The 15492-nt window shown below is 39.1% G+C and overlaps 1 protein-coding gene across 1 annotated transcript in view; it reads left to right on the top strand.

Moving 5' to 3' along the window:
• The window catches only part of SLC1A7 (solute carrier family 1 member 7), a 54144-nt gene extending 47535 nt beyond the window's left edge, over positions 1-6609 (top strand). Inside the window, exons 10-11 of the mRNA XM_054834585.1 lie at positions 4092-4191; positions 6316-6609. Of these exons, the coding sequence (XP_054690560.1) occupies positions 4092-4191; positions 6316-6552 (337 nt within the window). The 3' untranslated portion in view covers positions 6553-6609. The remainder of the gene's footprint in view (positions 1-4091; positions 4192-6315) is intronic.
• The last annotated feature ends 8883 nt before the right edge of the window (positions 6610-15492 follow it).

Below are 15492 nucleotides of genomic sequence, written 5' to 3'. Positions count from 1 at the left end.
TTGAGGTTTCCAGTGTGGCAACATCATTGCTAAAAACGCAAATGGTCTCCAGGAATATAGTATTACAAATATACATAAAAGGTATGGGAAGTAATGATTTTGCTTGAATTGGTGCTAATGCAGCCTCAGATTAAATACGCTGCCAAAGTGGGCACTATACTGAAAAAAAGACATAGGCAAATGAGAGAGAGTCTAGATGAGACCTGGACAATATGACCTACATGGAAGGGCTTAAGAAGCAGAGTTTGGTTAGTCTAAAACCAGAGCAGGCTGAAAGAGGTCACCACAGCAGTTTCTGATGTAGATAAGATTGTCCTGAACAGGACAGTGATCAATTGTTCTTCACATTCTCAGGGAGGGAGGATGAAGAAGTAGACCAAAGTAACTACCTCAGATCACAGGAAAACTTAACAATGATTTTTATCTAGAAGGATAGTCAGGCAATGGAAGTGGCTGCACCTAGCCAGGTTGGAGGATGACCTTCATGAGAAGTTTTAAGGTCAGGCCAGACAAATGCCTGTCAGGTGCAACTCTGGCACCTTGCCTTGGATATGGGCAAGGGAATGACTTCCTAAGGAACGTGGTTTGCCTGCACTCTGATTATCAGCCCACTGACACTTCAAGGACATCATCTGACACTTAAAAAACATCATCTCAATGTAGTGAAACACTCTGCAAAGAGGCATGAGCCAGTGCTAAAGCAGGCAAGTACTCCCACACCACAGATACCACTCTGCCTGAAATAGCTCTGACAGTACAGTAATGGTTTGTGCTGTATATAGCTACTACTACTGTAACCAGAACCATGATATAGTCAACCCGAATGTAATACTTGCAATGTGCTGCATTAGGACTAATAATGTCTTCCTTTTATCACAGATCCTGATGCAATTCTGCTTTCTGATTTCAATGCTAAATAGGCAGCAGCAATTTGTATCCCCCAGTGTGGAGCTGTGTTTCGCAAGCACAGCCGTTCTGTAGAGAGGTTACTTTGCTGCATCCCTAATCACTGAGTATTTAACATCAGAGGCAGAGGCTAAAACTTAACACACTCAGAATAAAAGAGATTTGTGTCACCCGTGAGAAGAGCCACTTTAAAACTTCATAAGGAGTGGTTTATTTGAACTCTTAACTTTTATGTAAATGCCCATAAATCAATGAAACAATTTTGAATAGTCTAGGAAGATGAATCGTAAAATACTGGTCCCCAGCTCATTAGCATTTGAATTAACTACATAACTAGTGTGTGCATCCACAAGGAAACAGCCCAAATTATTTTTTTATTTAATCTATATAAAATATATCTCCATTAATACAGTGGAGTTTCATTACATCAAGGTTCTGGGTAAAAATGTGTTACAAGTCCATTCTGTTACATATCCTATTTTATTCACCTTTAAGCCACTGATTTTTTGTACAAAGAATTGTGAGAAGAAATTATTTACTTTCCTGTTCAGTGTAACAGAATATTATTAATAGGAGTCATGAGTGTTGTATGCATATTTTAAGATCTATTTTATTTTATGAATATCAGGAATATTCTTCTGTGAAGGATAAATAATATCTGCTGTGAGCACCTAAATGGGAACGGCAATTCAGATTTTAATAAAGCTAGTCACTGAAGCTCAACAGTTAATGAAGCACAACAAAATCAAAGTATTTTAAGCTGTATTACAAAAGCCTTTTCCCTCTATATTGCTCTGTTTTCACCCAGCTCTTGCAACATCAACATTTCATTGTTTTTCCAGTAAGTCTTCCAGCGTCTATGGGAATTATACTTTTTTTTCTCTTACAAAACTTTTCAAAACAACAGACAAAAAATTCTCAGGCTATAGTTCCAGATAGTATTAAAAAGCAAGGAAGGAACAGACCCAATTTTCTGTCTTTTGCAGATGACCTTTCATACAAAAAGTATATTTCTATATTTTGGCACTTGGTGGTTTCAAGAGCCTGCAGATGCAAAGTGTCAACATGGTTGACATGATGAATACTTTCATTATTAGTTTTGGAAGTACTGGAGTGTGAAGAATGCTTAAAGAAGGCTGGTTAGATGATCTCACGAGACTGAAATACCCGTTACAATGCACTGCAGGTATTACAACTCATTTAGGTAGCCATAACATGTATGTGAACTTCATACCTTTAGCTAGTGCCTACAGACATAAAGAAGAAAATAAAATGTTTCTCAGCTAATTTATTAAACACAAGGTAAAAGTTTGCATCTTTAATTTTGCATCTTGAATAATATCATCTAAAGCTAAAATACCACGGCACTACCTGACTGTTTGCACCAAAAGAAATGCCACTAGCAGCAGGGTGGCCTGAGCGGAGAACTGTTGGTGATGTGCAGTGTGGTTCAGCTCATGCCTGGTGCAGACTACTCCTTACACACAGGAACATGGAATAGAACTGGTCAGACAACGTGCCAGGCAATCCATTTTCTTAAGAGTTTCAGTATGGTGCACTGTTTCCTCAGAAACATTCTGTCTTCAGAATAGATGCTAATCAGAACCCAAAAGGGAGTGCAGACTGGAGCTCTGCTTATACAGCTTCTTCTCTACCACAGCTGACACTTTGCACAATCCAAAATTAACAACTCAGAAAATCTTTCCAAGAATCAAAATTTGATGATCAACCAAGGAAAAAAAAAAGCCTATGTGTAACAGGAACATCTATCAATATGTGCTCTAACAGTATTTTTCCCTGCTTAACATATTCTTGTGGGAATTTTCCTCAAGGCAAAACCCAAAATCAGAACAGTAGGAATTAGAAAAATGGATTCAGCAAACAAGTGAGGACTGGGTCCTGGAGTTCACAACCACATCTAGGTGTAGGCTGCGGAATATTATTGCTGAAGTTACTTGCAATTGCATGTACAATTTAGGTAACTGCACACGCAAATAACCTTTCATGCAGGAACTTTCATAGTGATTAGGCAAGCAACCACATAAACATTTGGATGCACAGAGTACATGCCTAAAATATCTGAAAAAAATCAGCACACAGTTTCAATTCTTTTCTATATTAAGATACAGGATCAGAAATCTGGGCAGTGTTGATATTGGACCGTCACTGACTTTAATAAGCCAAACATCTGGAGATTTCTGAACCTCCATTTTATAACCCACATTTATAAATTAAGTTACCAGTTTTCAGATGTGTATGTTTTTCTTGGAAAAGATGTGATATATTTCAGATTTAAAAGGTATATCACGTATTTGAAATTTTGTCAATTTTAACTAATAGATTCCAAGCTGTTTCAAATGTAACACTTGCCTATGACAACCACTTACTTTTGTGTATTTACAGTCTATATTTTAATAGATTTATGTTTTAGACAGTGGGTAGAAAGTGTAAACAGGGAAGAAATGATTCTATAAATGAATAAATGAAAAACAGTGAAACTGTATATATACAAAGTACTGTCAAGCATACAAATATAAATTGGAAAAGATGATAACTGAAAATGAAGAATCTTTAAGAGCCACTGATAGTCATAGCAACCATAGCTTTTTCAGAAATGAACATGATTTAAATATGGTCAGTGCCTGCTTAGTTTGTGAGTCTAGTCATTTAGCAATCTTCTGAATAATTTTGATTGTATTCACATTCTTCCAATACAATAATCTTAACTAGCACTTTGGTTGCTGAGATTGCAGTCTTGATAACTGGTTGTACTGGTTGCTGTCTCCTTTTACTAAGACATTTGCAGCACCAGCCTCCAAATCAGGCCATAATGCTGGACCTTAACATAAAAACTCAGACATAAATGCAATCTCGACCTGCTGTGTTAAACCTTTTTAGTGATGAATCAGCTTGCATGTGTAGGGAGGCATAGCTGCTCTAGTTAGCTCAGTTACAAATTAAAGTATGTGGCAGCACAGGGCACTGAGCTCTGAAAAGGCTGGAAAACTCAACTGAGCAGCTCAGTAACTAGTGGCTGCCCCGTGCCAAACTCCTTACTACCATTTCTAAACTTGTTAGCTCATAAAAACAGCCAAACTGCCCTTCAGCTATAATTACTGCAGTGACAAAGGCATAGGTATGTACCCAAAGAGCCAACAACTTACCATTACTATTTCATTTTCCAGAGACAGGTTTAGAACAATGATCAATGTCCTGGGAGATGCGCTGGCTGCTGGGATCATGGCCCACATCTGCCGGAAGGAGTTTGTCAAGGACGGTGATGAGGTAACAACGCCATGAGCCAGGGTGTGCCAGCGTGTGCCGTATTACGGCAGAGAACCTGTGAGCTCTCAGCCTCCCACATTTGTTTCATCTTGTTTATAAAAGGTGTTTCAGAGAAAGGACAGAATTAGGTAATGTGTTGCTTAGCCAGATGGGGTGGAGGGGTCCTTTTCCATGAGGTCATGCAAAAAGCCACTTAAGTTCAAAGCTTGCCAGCCAGCTGTGTCTGGCACACTGGGGCTGGGAGCAGGAGAAGCAACTGCAACGTCCTGCAAATGCACAAGAGATGCTAGAACTGTGAGTCTCACACTCAGTACCCAAGTCCTGACTGGGCAGTAAGTTGTCCTTCTAAAAATGTGACCAGCAGCAGAGCAGGGTGACAAATGTCCTTGAGTATTTGTGTGTAGGGGGAGGTAAAAGTATCTATGAGTGTGTATCTGCATCATCAATAAGCTCACAACAAAAGCAACTACCCTGGGTGTTTCAAACTTCTGTGTTAGCATAATCTGAAGCCACCACTGCAATAATTTCCTTTCTGACCTAGCACAAGCACATTGCTCCATTGTAGATTTCGTTCTCAGGCATCTTCATGCCTTCTACGTTTAATACAAGTCCCTCCTTACATCTTTGTTTTTCTTTCTCTGTATCTTGTTCCATACTCCACACGTACCTCTGTATTCTCCCCCTGCCTCCCTCCACTCCTATGCTTTCTTTCTTTCCTCCTTGGCATGCATCATTCAGTCTTTCCTTACACCAGGAACTCCTCATGCTCTTCCATCAAATCCTTGACAAAGGAGATTCCTAATTCCACGAGCCTTTCATGCTTGGAGGTGCTAATCTCCAACCATGTCAGCTCACGGCAGACTCTCACTACCTTTCTTCCACAAAGACAGAATAGTTTATGCAGAAAAGTTTCTTCATCAGGACTGATTTTCACAAGGCATGTTTTATTTTTGTGCATAATTTGTAGTATTCTACAAAGAACAACAGTATTAATAGCAAAGTTTTATTTCTATTATTACTTCTCCCATTTTACAGACAGTCTTTCTGGTAAATCCCATTCTCAGGCTTTCCTGCAACATGTATTTAAAATTCCTGTTCTTTCAAGTTTTATATAGAAAGACAGTCCTTATCCTCTGAGGTACTTAGCACCTGCAATAATTACCGATGACAGGATTAGGCCTGAATATATGGGCTACACATATAGCTAGCTGCAAAAAAACTAAATATACAACGTAATGGTAAGGGGTGTCATCCATTACAAAGCCAGAAGTGTAGTCTGAGTTCCTGCATAACACAGGCCTCCTGACATTTCATTGCTGTATTTAGAACTCAGTCAGAACTCAAGAAGAGATGTTTCAAGAATATAAAATCCCTCCTAAGGGATTATTTAGTCATCCATGATGAGATTTTTCTTTGCATCGTGCTCTATAATTGTATTAAAATATACCATTAGTCTGCCATACGTTTTGGCTGCATAATTTGTGGAGTTAGTAATGTATACCCAAAGGCCAAATTTTCTCAACTGCAAGACCACCTCTTTTCTTTGCCAGTATTTACGTCTTATTTTCCCCATCAGAACTTCTGGTCTGATTTAAAGGACACTTCAATATTTAACTTATGAATCAGTCAAAAAACCCCTATATCTCTTTTGAAATAGTGCAAACTGAAAAGACAGGTGTTTGTTAGTTTATTGGGTTAGAAGAAAAAGAAGACAACAACAGATACTTACTGGTCTATGTAATTGCACTCAAGAGCAAGCACTGCCCAAAGCTTATCATACTGGTCATTGAGAGACCATATCTTTCGAACTCAGCCCTGAAATTCTAGTCTGTCTTTACCCTATTTATATCGCTTTACTGATGCAAGCAGTTATTACTGTGGGTATAAGTTAAATTAAAGTTGTGACAGAATTTGCATTTTTACATACTTAGAGACATCTTCACTTGATCCAGATGGTGCAAAGATGCTTTAGTGTATATGAGAAACAGGTCCTGGAAATCTATGGAGGCCCTAGATAATCCTGGTGAATGTAAAGCAGACCACAGGCTTTCAAAGTAAAAATTCCTTTCCTGTTGTATACAGCAAACAGTGGCAGTATTCCAAATCTTAATGCTTTTCACATAGGTGCCATTGATCTGTGAAACTAAGCCTATTAACATCCATCAGATTGTGGCTTACCAGAGAAATGGCTGTGTGAAGACCATGAATGAATCTCGTGGACCAGAAACAGTGAAAGGGTTTCAGCACCACATACCCGTACAAGTGGAGCAAGAAGAAAGTCCAGTGGAGAATCACACTAAGAAATCCAACAGTAAAGACCACTGCACTATTGAAATAAATGAACTAGAAACAAATGTGTAACTGCTACACTCAGTGGTATCTCATACCCCAGTGACCTGATACCCAATCTCTACCTCACAGCTGGAAGAGGGACTCTTTGCCTTGAACAGGAAAATGTGGAATTATTGCCACCCTGCTTGTACTGGAGCTAGGAGACCAGCTGTGAACGTCAGGAAAGGCACACAGCTTGCAAGAGACATGGGCTTCTTTAGGTGGAAGATTTTAATACTGAAAAATCAACTAATGGACAACTACTGTTTTATTCTGCACTCATTTGACTCCAATATAGCATTTGACACTCCTTTGGCTTCTTTTTTTAAAGTTTTTTTTTATTTGACCCTTTTTGATTTTCTAACCAAAGCCTTTTTTTGTGAATCTCAGTAATTATGAACACTGTATTTATGTAGATTTTTTGCTATGTGAAACTGTTTCACCAAAACTGCTAAAGATACTAATTTTGTCTAATATTCGCTAAATAATAGAGTTTGTACTTAGTTTTAGAACAGCAGTAAGAAAATCACACTGATTTCCTGATCTCAAGGGGTTACATATATTGCTAAATAACACTTCAAGCAGAGGTGAAGCAAAGCATGCATTTTTGCAAGAAAGCACATTAAAGTAATTCTGATGGGCAGCCTTCAGAGACAGGCATTCAAGTGAGATACATAACACAAAGAATTCCTAGGTCACTGCAGAGCACAGTTTGCCTTCCAAGTGCCAGATTTATTAACCTTTTTTTAACCTAACTCTTCAGTAGAGTCAGTACCATGCACATGCACTGGCAGAGGCTATGTGAGCCCTGATCCATAAGCACTGGTGCTAATGTGTCTTCTCCTGTAATCTGTAGGCTCTTCTACTGTAAATATGTATAAACCCAAAGCTCAAGCTCTTGAACCATACGTTTTATCCTAAGGGCAGACTGAACACAAACTGGAACAAGTAATATTGGGGCTTTGTGAGGTGTTTTGTGTGGAAACTGGCCTGCTATTTGTCATAATTCAGTGGTTGATTTACATTCACAGTTACTCCCTTTCCACTATCTACTGAATCTTTCAGTTACAATAAAATCTGCTGAGTATGTTTCCACTGTTTGTGATAGAGAACATTTTTAATAAACCTGCCATTTCAAAAACAGGCTGTCTGTGCACTTCTACTATTAGTGTTTTCTTATTTCTCTGCCAAAATGGAGAGTGGAAGTGAGGAGACCTTTTGAAAAGTTGGGATTCGATCCAGAGATTACGTACTAGTTCATACCAATACACTTGACATATTGTATTTAGCTACTTGTGGCATATCAGTTTCAGATAACATGTGCCTGGTATTATAATATGCTCCTCTCATCTGTAGAGAAAAAATAACCCAGTCAAAAAGGATAACTTTTATACTCACCAGAAGCAGAAGTGCTTTGTGCACATGATTAATGGTTTTCCTGGGATGTGCGTGTTCAACTCTTCTTTGAGGGATCTTGTTCAGACTATTTCTTTTGTCGTGCACTAATTAGTTGCCTCAGAGGGCAGTAGCATAGGTAGTTTAAATCAAACATACATCTTATTTGCCTATAATTCCTCAGAAATGATGTATTAATTTGCAAATACATACAGTTGCTAACTGTACAGTTTGATCCTAGAGTGAAAACAACAAACACAGAACACAAAAAATAGGGAAGAACTGAAATTATTCAGAACTATTTGCTCCTGAACAAGTCCTATAATGGACCTGCTCTACAGAGTGTCATTAAAATGAGTGATTTGGGAGAGCTGAGGCTGGTATGTCCCTCTCTGAATGGGCAGATGCACTAGCTGACAAACACGGCATCTGATACTTTCATCTCAGCAGCACTGGCAGCTCCAGGAGGTCCCCTGCATCCTTCTCCAGGTGTCCATTCCTCCCTGCACTGCCTCCCCTCCTCTTCCAGCTGTACAGACCCAATTATTTATGAGGCCAGATGAAGAATCAGATGAGAAGTATTTTTAATTCAAACCAGTTCACATATGTTTTTAGCAGAGTCCTAACAGACAGTTGTGTCAACACAAGTGAAGGGGTGACACAGGGACAAGAACAAGCAGGCAGGGATGAAACAGCCTGAGCGCATGTGGAGAGAACAGGACCTCTGCATCCTGACTTTGCCAGCAAAGAGAACGTAACATAAAGTTTCAACCTCACACAATTACAGCTATGTGAAGTGATAGTAAAATCCTGCCAGTCTTCTGTTTCTTTACATAGACACTTTGTATAGACAGAAATGATGAAGCAAGAGGCCAAGCAGATCCAAGATTTGGGATGAGTAGTTCCAAACTAAAAGGGATGAGTAGTTCCAAACTAAGAGTTTTTGAATGAATTTGCCCACACACCATGCCAAGGTGCCATGGTCCACCAGGCAGAAAGTCCTGCTAGCCTTACCACCACCTTCTTCTCCAGCCACCTACAACCTTTGGCTAACTACAAAGTGCAAATCCTTTTGCCTGCTTGCCTGAGACAGCTTACTTAGTCTGACACTCTTCAGCTTAGTCATGTCTCAAGAGGTCTAAACCAACTCTAGAGCTAAGAAGCTGCAACTTCTACAAGGAGAACTTCAGATGAGATAAAGCATCAAAGACCAGAAGAAACAGCCAGTTGTGCTACACAAGTCCTACACAATAAAGAACACCACAATTTTGCCCTTTACACTCTTTTGGCAAGTAGGGAATGCAGAAGTCTCATGTGTGAAGGCATGTTTTTATGGAATCCAGAGGCTGTTTTAAAATTAGCCCTCTGCATTCAGACCCTATTCAGAGACTGTCCAGTTTTGCTTTGCAAATTTGAAATGCAGGGTTTGGGGGTTTGGGGTTTTTTTTACATTATATTGTTCAGATCTTTAAAACTTGGGGTTTATACCAATATGTGCCTCCCATTCACCCTAAAAATTACACCAATCATAACTTACCATTATCTTTGTGAGTCACTGTCTCCTGTAGTTTGGAACTACTGTTTGGTGTCTTACATTTTGCTTTTACAAACTCTTTTTGGGGCAAGTTTACTTTCTGTTGATGTTGTATAGGAACTTGCACCACAGTGGCAGCTGCAATGTGAACCAGCTGGGAGGAAGGCAGTGGTTCAGTTTCTCACCTGACCTTTACCATTTGTGGTATTGAATACTGCTAATTAGAGGCCTACAGCACTTTAGTTCTTTGTTCTGGTAAAGATACGTTGCTTAGTGTAGTGTGATCTTGACTGGAGAATCTGACTACTACAGTCATTCTGTACAACAACACAAGACATCATTGTTGAATGTGGAGAGGTAAACACTGAAGTTAAAATATTTTTTATGGTAAGCTTTCCTCCATGTTAGCTATTTTCTGTGTTTCATGGTGTTTGTTATCAAGCAGCTTGACACACGGTGCAATTAGGCTAGCTGTTGAGTCCATATCATATTTGGATGTATGGATCTGTTCACATTTTCCAGCTATAATCACACTTCCTTCCAACAAAAATAATGAAGCTGTTGATTATCCAGTTAGAGTGCAAGCTTTGTGTTGGTAAATAAGTTTCCTCTACATTCAGAGCATAAAAACAAACATGTGACCTTTATAGTCTCAAAACTTTTATATTAAAAAAATCAATCAATCAACCTATCACTAATTACAACAGTTTGCATGGAAAACTTTCAAGTATCTGTGGAAAGAACATATTTCTTAACTAGCAACATTCAGCCTTATTTTGAAGTTGCCTCCCCCTGCTAAAAAGAAAGGGAACTTAGCCAATTAAAGTATATCCAAGACACGCTAAGGGAGAGTGTTGAGAGGAGGGAGAGAAGATAATTAAGAAGGGTGGTGCATTATATACAGTTATGGTAGAAATAATTTGGGAAGTAACTCATAATTATCAGACACAGTCATTTTATGCTGGTGAACTTGCAACTGCATTTCTCTAAAGATACTACTGAGAGGAAAGAAGCCACTGCAGATTGTTGTGGCATAAAACATCAATAAAGACATCTTAAAACAGGTTCTTGAGGATTTTGCTAATGCCAAGGACATTTTGAAGTGTTGAATTGCTGTAATAAATTTTTGTGCAAAAATTAGAACTGGGAGAAGGAGATACAACCAGAGCACTTACACATCCCACTGACTCCCCAGAGCTTTTGGCTGCCAACCCAAATATAGAAATTTATGGAACTAATACAGTTACTCATATTCTCAGCTACTCTTAACTGATGCCACTTAAATGACTTAATTGCAGCTAAGCTTATTTGTGTCACCTGTATACATATCCCAACATACAAATAGGATGACCTAAATAATTAGCTAAAACATTAAATCATAGACTCCCTCCAAGCTATACTAGCAATTCTAAAGCATTTAGAAAATACAGTAGCTCTGTAACATCACCATTTGATGAGCTCTCTCAATTCAACAACAAACATTAATTTTAGTCCCTTTTTAACAACAGCAAACTGGTCTTTAATACTTTCAAAGCAGACAGAAAGCTTAATCTTCAAGCCAGATGGATAGTCTTGGAAGTGACCTCAGTCCTTTCTGTGCTTTCCATAAAAATGAGGTAACTACTAGCAGGAGGTGGTTGATGTGTGCAAGCAAAATGTGTAACCTGGGAAATGAATCGAATCTGGAAAACTCAGGCTGCCTTTGATCTTGCCCAGTGCTAAGTACTCCTGTGTCTGCGTCTACTGAATGACCAGGTGCACTTTTACATAAAGATAGCTATCTTTCATTACAGTCACAGTGGCAATGAGGAATTGCTGGCTTTCCCCTCCAGGCACTAAGCTGGCTGAGATCACAGCCCCCTAGGACTAAATACAGTGAGGGGAGAAAGCAATGTAGGTTGTTCCACAGGGATGCTACTGCTGCATATCTTGCAGTGGGGGAACACATCTTTTTGCAATCATAATGGCTGGAAAATATCTGACTTTGCCACATTTGAAAAAGAGGCCACAGAATAGACAAATGTAGTGCATTCATTCACTAAGGGCTGAACTGCAAATGAAATACATGCATTAAATTTCTCACTTTAGCCTATGATTTCACGTACAGCTAAGGAGGCAGTATGTGCTCAAAATTACATTTCTCACTAACTACTCTGGAGCATACTGATTGATGTTTCTGGAATTTATAACAGAGTTTGTTCCACAAAACCCAAAATGGATGAGATCAATGGAACAGGAAGGCTGGTCAGTGCTTAAGTTCAGTTCATTATTCACTATCATCTCAGACTTCTCATGTGATCTCATGGTCAAGTGACCACAAGAATGCAGGGCTTGCTTCCCATCTATAAACAGAGAAAAAGTAGGTCTCTAATTCAACAGGGTGTTGCATGGTAAGGATAAATCGGCTGAAGACTGAGACAGTTACATAACACATTAAAGGGGACTCATATGATTACCTTGGATTAGCCACTTCTATCTGGAAGCATGGGCTCACTACCCACATTATTCACACGAATTGCCAGGCTCCTGTTTCAAGTAACAAAACCTCAGATTCCATCATTTATAAAGCAGCAACAGTTGCATCTCCATTGCCTAGAAGATGATATATGGGAATGGATTTGGCACAGCTGAGACTTTTGGCAGATTTGTGTCACAGGATATTTCAGGTTTTTTACAGGCTGTCAAAGTAGAATCATAGCAGTCTGTTACTGAGAGTGGTATTTTGGGGAAGGAATAAAGAAGGCTTCAGGAGGACAAGATGGTGAGTATTGCTAGGTGAAGAGGCAGAGTGTTTAGTCACTTGTCCTGCAATAGAATCAAGCCTCCTTTCCTTGCTGGCTCCAAGATAAGAAGGTGCCAACAGCTGGAGATGTAGGGGTGGAGTAAGCCACCCATCTCCTTGCAAAGCTTCTGCTTGCAGACAGCCACTAAAGACAAAGCAGACAGGTCTGCAGTTATCCACAAGCATCTGTGACTCTCTGGTCACCCCTTTGCAGCTAATTATTGTCTACCTCTCACTCACTGAAAACTATTGGAACACACTATGCAGTTAATGGAACAACTCTTTTCCTTCTCCTATTTGTTTGTTATACAATGAAAATTTATTTGTACTCCCATAAAGACTTATGGTGGTAGGGCATGCTGTCCTTCCTTCCTTCCAAACTAGCATACAGCATTCAGTCCAGCACAAGAACAAGTAAATATTGCTGCTGAAGTATTTTCAATTAAGTCCCTACAAAACCCTAGACTTCCCATGCCACTTGGGAATTACAGATGTGCTGAGGGTAGGTCACAGTTCTGCTTTTCAGGTTCCATCACAGGAGTTTTTCTTCTGTAAGGTACAGCGTTCTGCATCTGTTGCTTTAAAAGAAGTCATCTTTCATCACAAAGAAGTATCTGCATTTCATTTAGGAATGAAACGTATGCTTGTCTGTGTCCGCACACAATGCTAGCTGAAAGCCAGGGTTTGACCCACCACATGTAGTTAATTGTTGCTTTTGAACTTTCCTAATAAGGATATAATATCTCTAGCTTTTATTTTTTTTCCCCAAAGAGGGGTATTTTAATAAGATGGAAAAAGAAGGGGAAGCAAAACAAGAAGTGTTTAATGTTCACAGATATCTCATATTACATCTGCTACAAATACTGTATGGGCTAGATGGCAAAACCAAAAGAAAAACAAGACTGACCTTGAGATGTTTCATTATGATTTCATTGCTTCTAGTGGTTTTATTGGGTTTTACCACTAGGCTATTAAAAACATGTGGAAATTATACAGAACTAAATCAAACTGAGTATTTTCAACCCTAATCTTCCATCTTCTTTTCCATTTAAATACTTTAAATAGTTCTTTTATATTTCATGAGTTTTCTTGAAAACAAACTTAAAGTACAGAGATTTGGGTAGTCTGTATTTTATCATTAGTTTAATCAATAAATGTGTGATCTTTATTTTAGAATAAATCATCCAATCATCTAGGGTTTTTTAATAGAAAAAAGCATTTCTCTGACATGAAATCCTTCTTAACCAAATACCTGGGGAGGGAGGAATCAGAATGGACAGGAGGGTATCAGTCCAGCACTGTGGTTGAAGCTAGCTCTAGCAGAAAGTTCGAAAAGGAAGTCTCAAAGCTCTCCAGTGGAGAGAATTTGCACTGTGTCTCCTCATTCTCAGCTGTTGTTTCCTCACTGATGCTGTGCACAGGACTAACGTACAGCTCCATACTTACTGCACAAGTAATCTGCATCTCTCCAGAGGAAATTTCACAAAATTTATCTGCATCCCAGATGTTTTGTTCGTCCTCTCTCTGAAATCAGGTGGAAACAACCTGGAAGACTGACTTCAGTTGTTCCTGCCTGGTTTGGCATTGGAAGATTCACTTTGATTCTTCCTACCTGCTTTACCGAGAGGGCAGGAACAACCAAAGCGAGTTTTTCAGTGCCAAATCTTTTAAGCTGTGGATGATGAGGGTGCCTTGTGATGTAGCAACTCGTTAGGATATCAGTAAAGTGCTTTGGGTTTTATCCTACTGCTGCATTTTGGTTAAACAGCCCCGAAAGAGAGGTCAACCACAATGAAGAGAGATCTAGAGTGCTATATAAGTAACCAAAGTTAATTTCAATCCTGAAAATATATACCCTAAGTAAAGATTTTTTTAAAGCTAATTTCTTTGATGACTGTCAACAAACACCCAATTATCTTCTAAGTAATAAAAGCATGAAACTCATTCATTTCTTGTCTGCAACTGAAGCTGAGAATACTGCAAATCAATCTAAATTTTTATCGCAACATTCTCAACAGTATCATTATCACATGCTAAAAACAGATTCTGGAACTACCATGGGGAAAACTTGAGATAGCCTGTACAACTGTGCATTAAAACAGCCCTTGCCTGATTCAAAACCATTTAAAGAAGGACTTTACTGATGGACTGTTTAATGTCCTTGGATACTACTGAAGAATTTTTATGGAAACAGTTTGTATACTGGATTATTAGAACACATTTATCATCCACTGCCTCCACATATATCTCACAGCTGGCTGACTTTGCAATAGCAGTATGAATCAGAGCTATGGGGCACAGCAATATTTTCCTCACTAAAGGAAATGGAGCTCTTCAGGGAATTTACTCGCTGTTCTTATATTAGCAACATAATAAAACAATTACAATGATCTCCATAAATTAATCCCATTAGAGAAGGAAATATCTTGAAAAAACAAGGCTAAATTCATATTATATAAAACTCTATATATGTTTTAAGTTTTTAGGACAACTATTCCCAAACCCAGGCAGAAAGATTCACCAATATTACACTATAGAGTGAAATCAATTAATAGGATATTGGACTATATCATAGAAGCTTTTCATCAGATATATTAGTTGTAAAATGTGTCTTTATTCTTGTTACTTTTTTGTAAGCAAAATTTGTAAACATATTCGTGGGCTCAGTCAACATCGTGACAAATAACATTGTAAACTAAATTCTTACTATCAGGAATTACTGTCAAAAGAAAACAATCTTGGAGCTTCAGTGAGACCCTTCCTGCCTCCCCTCTCTGTGTGGACCAGCAAGGAGCAAAAGAAATGGCAGTTGTGTCCCAAGGAGGAGGACATTTCCCATTCTTGTCCACTTTCTTATTGCATGTCCATAGCCTCCCTCCTGCAGGTACCTAACTTCTGCTACTCAAGATCCTCAGCCTTGTAAGGAAGAAGTCCCCTCTATCCCTCTTGCAAAGCAGCAGAAGGAGGGGGTTTGTACCACAGATGCCTTAGGAGCTGGCCTGCCAGCCCAACTCTTCAGCACTTGCAGAAGTCGGAGGATCCTTTCCCCAACAGCCCTTTTAATGGACAATCCTGTAGTATTTATGGGAAGGAGCTAATGAAAATAATCTCCAAGTCCCCAAAGCTCAGAAGATACAGTAGATGTTCACCCTGACATGGCTGGCTGAGCCAGAGCTGGCTGTGAGGAGAGCGGTTGGCAACCCTCAGAGGAAGCAGCCCTGCAGAGATCTTGTGCTGCTGCCAGAGGTCTGCAGTTGGC

Source organism: Grus americana, chromosome 8, assembly GCF_028858705.1.
Source record: "Grus americana isolate bGruAme1 chromosome 8, bGruAme1.mat, whole genome shotgun sequence".
Classification (NCBI taxonomy): domain Eukaryota; kingdom Metazoa; phylum Chordata; class Aves; order Gruiformes; family Gruidae; genus Grus; species Grus americana.
The sequence above is the reverse complement of the archived record's forward strand: the minus strand, read 5'-3'. Positions and strand labels throughout refer to the sequence as shown.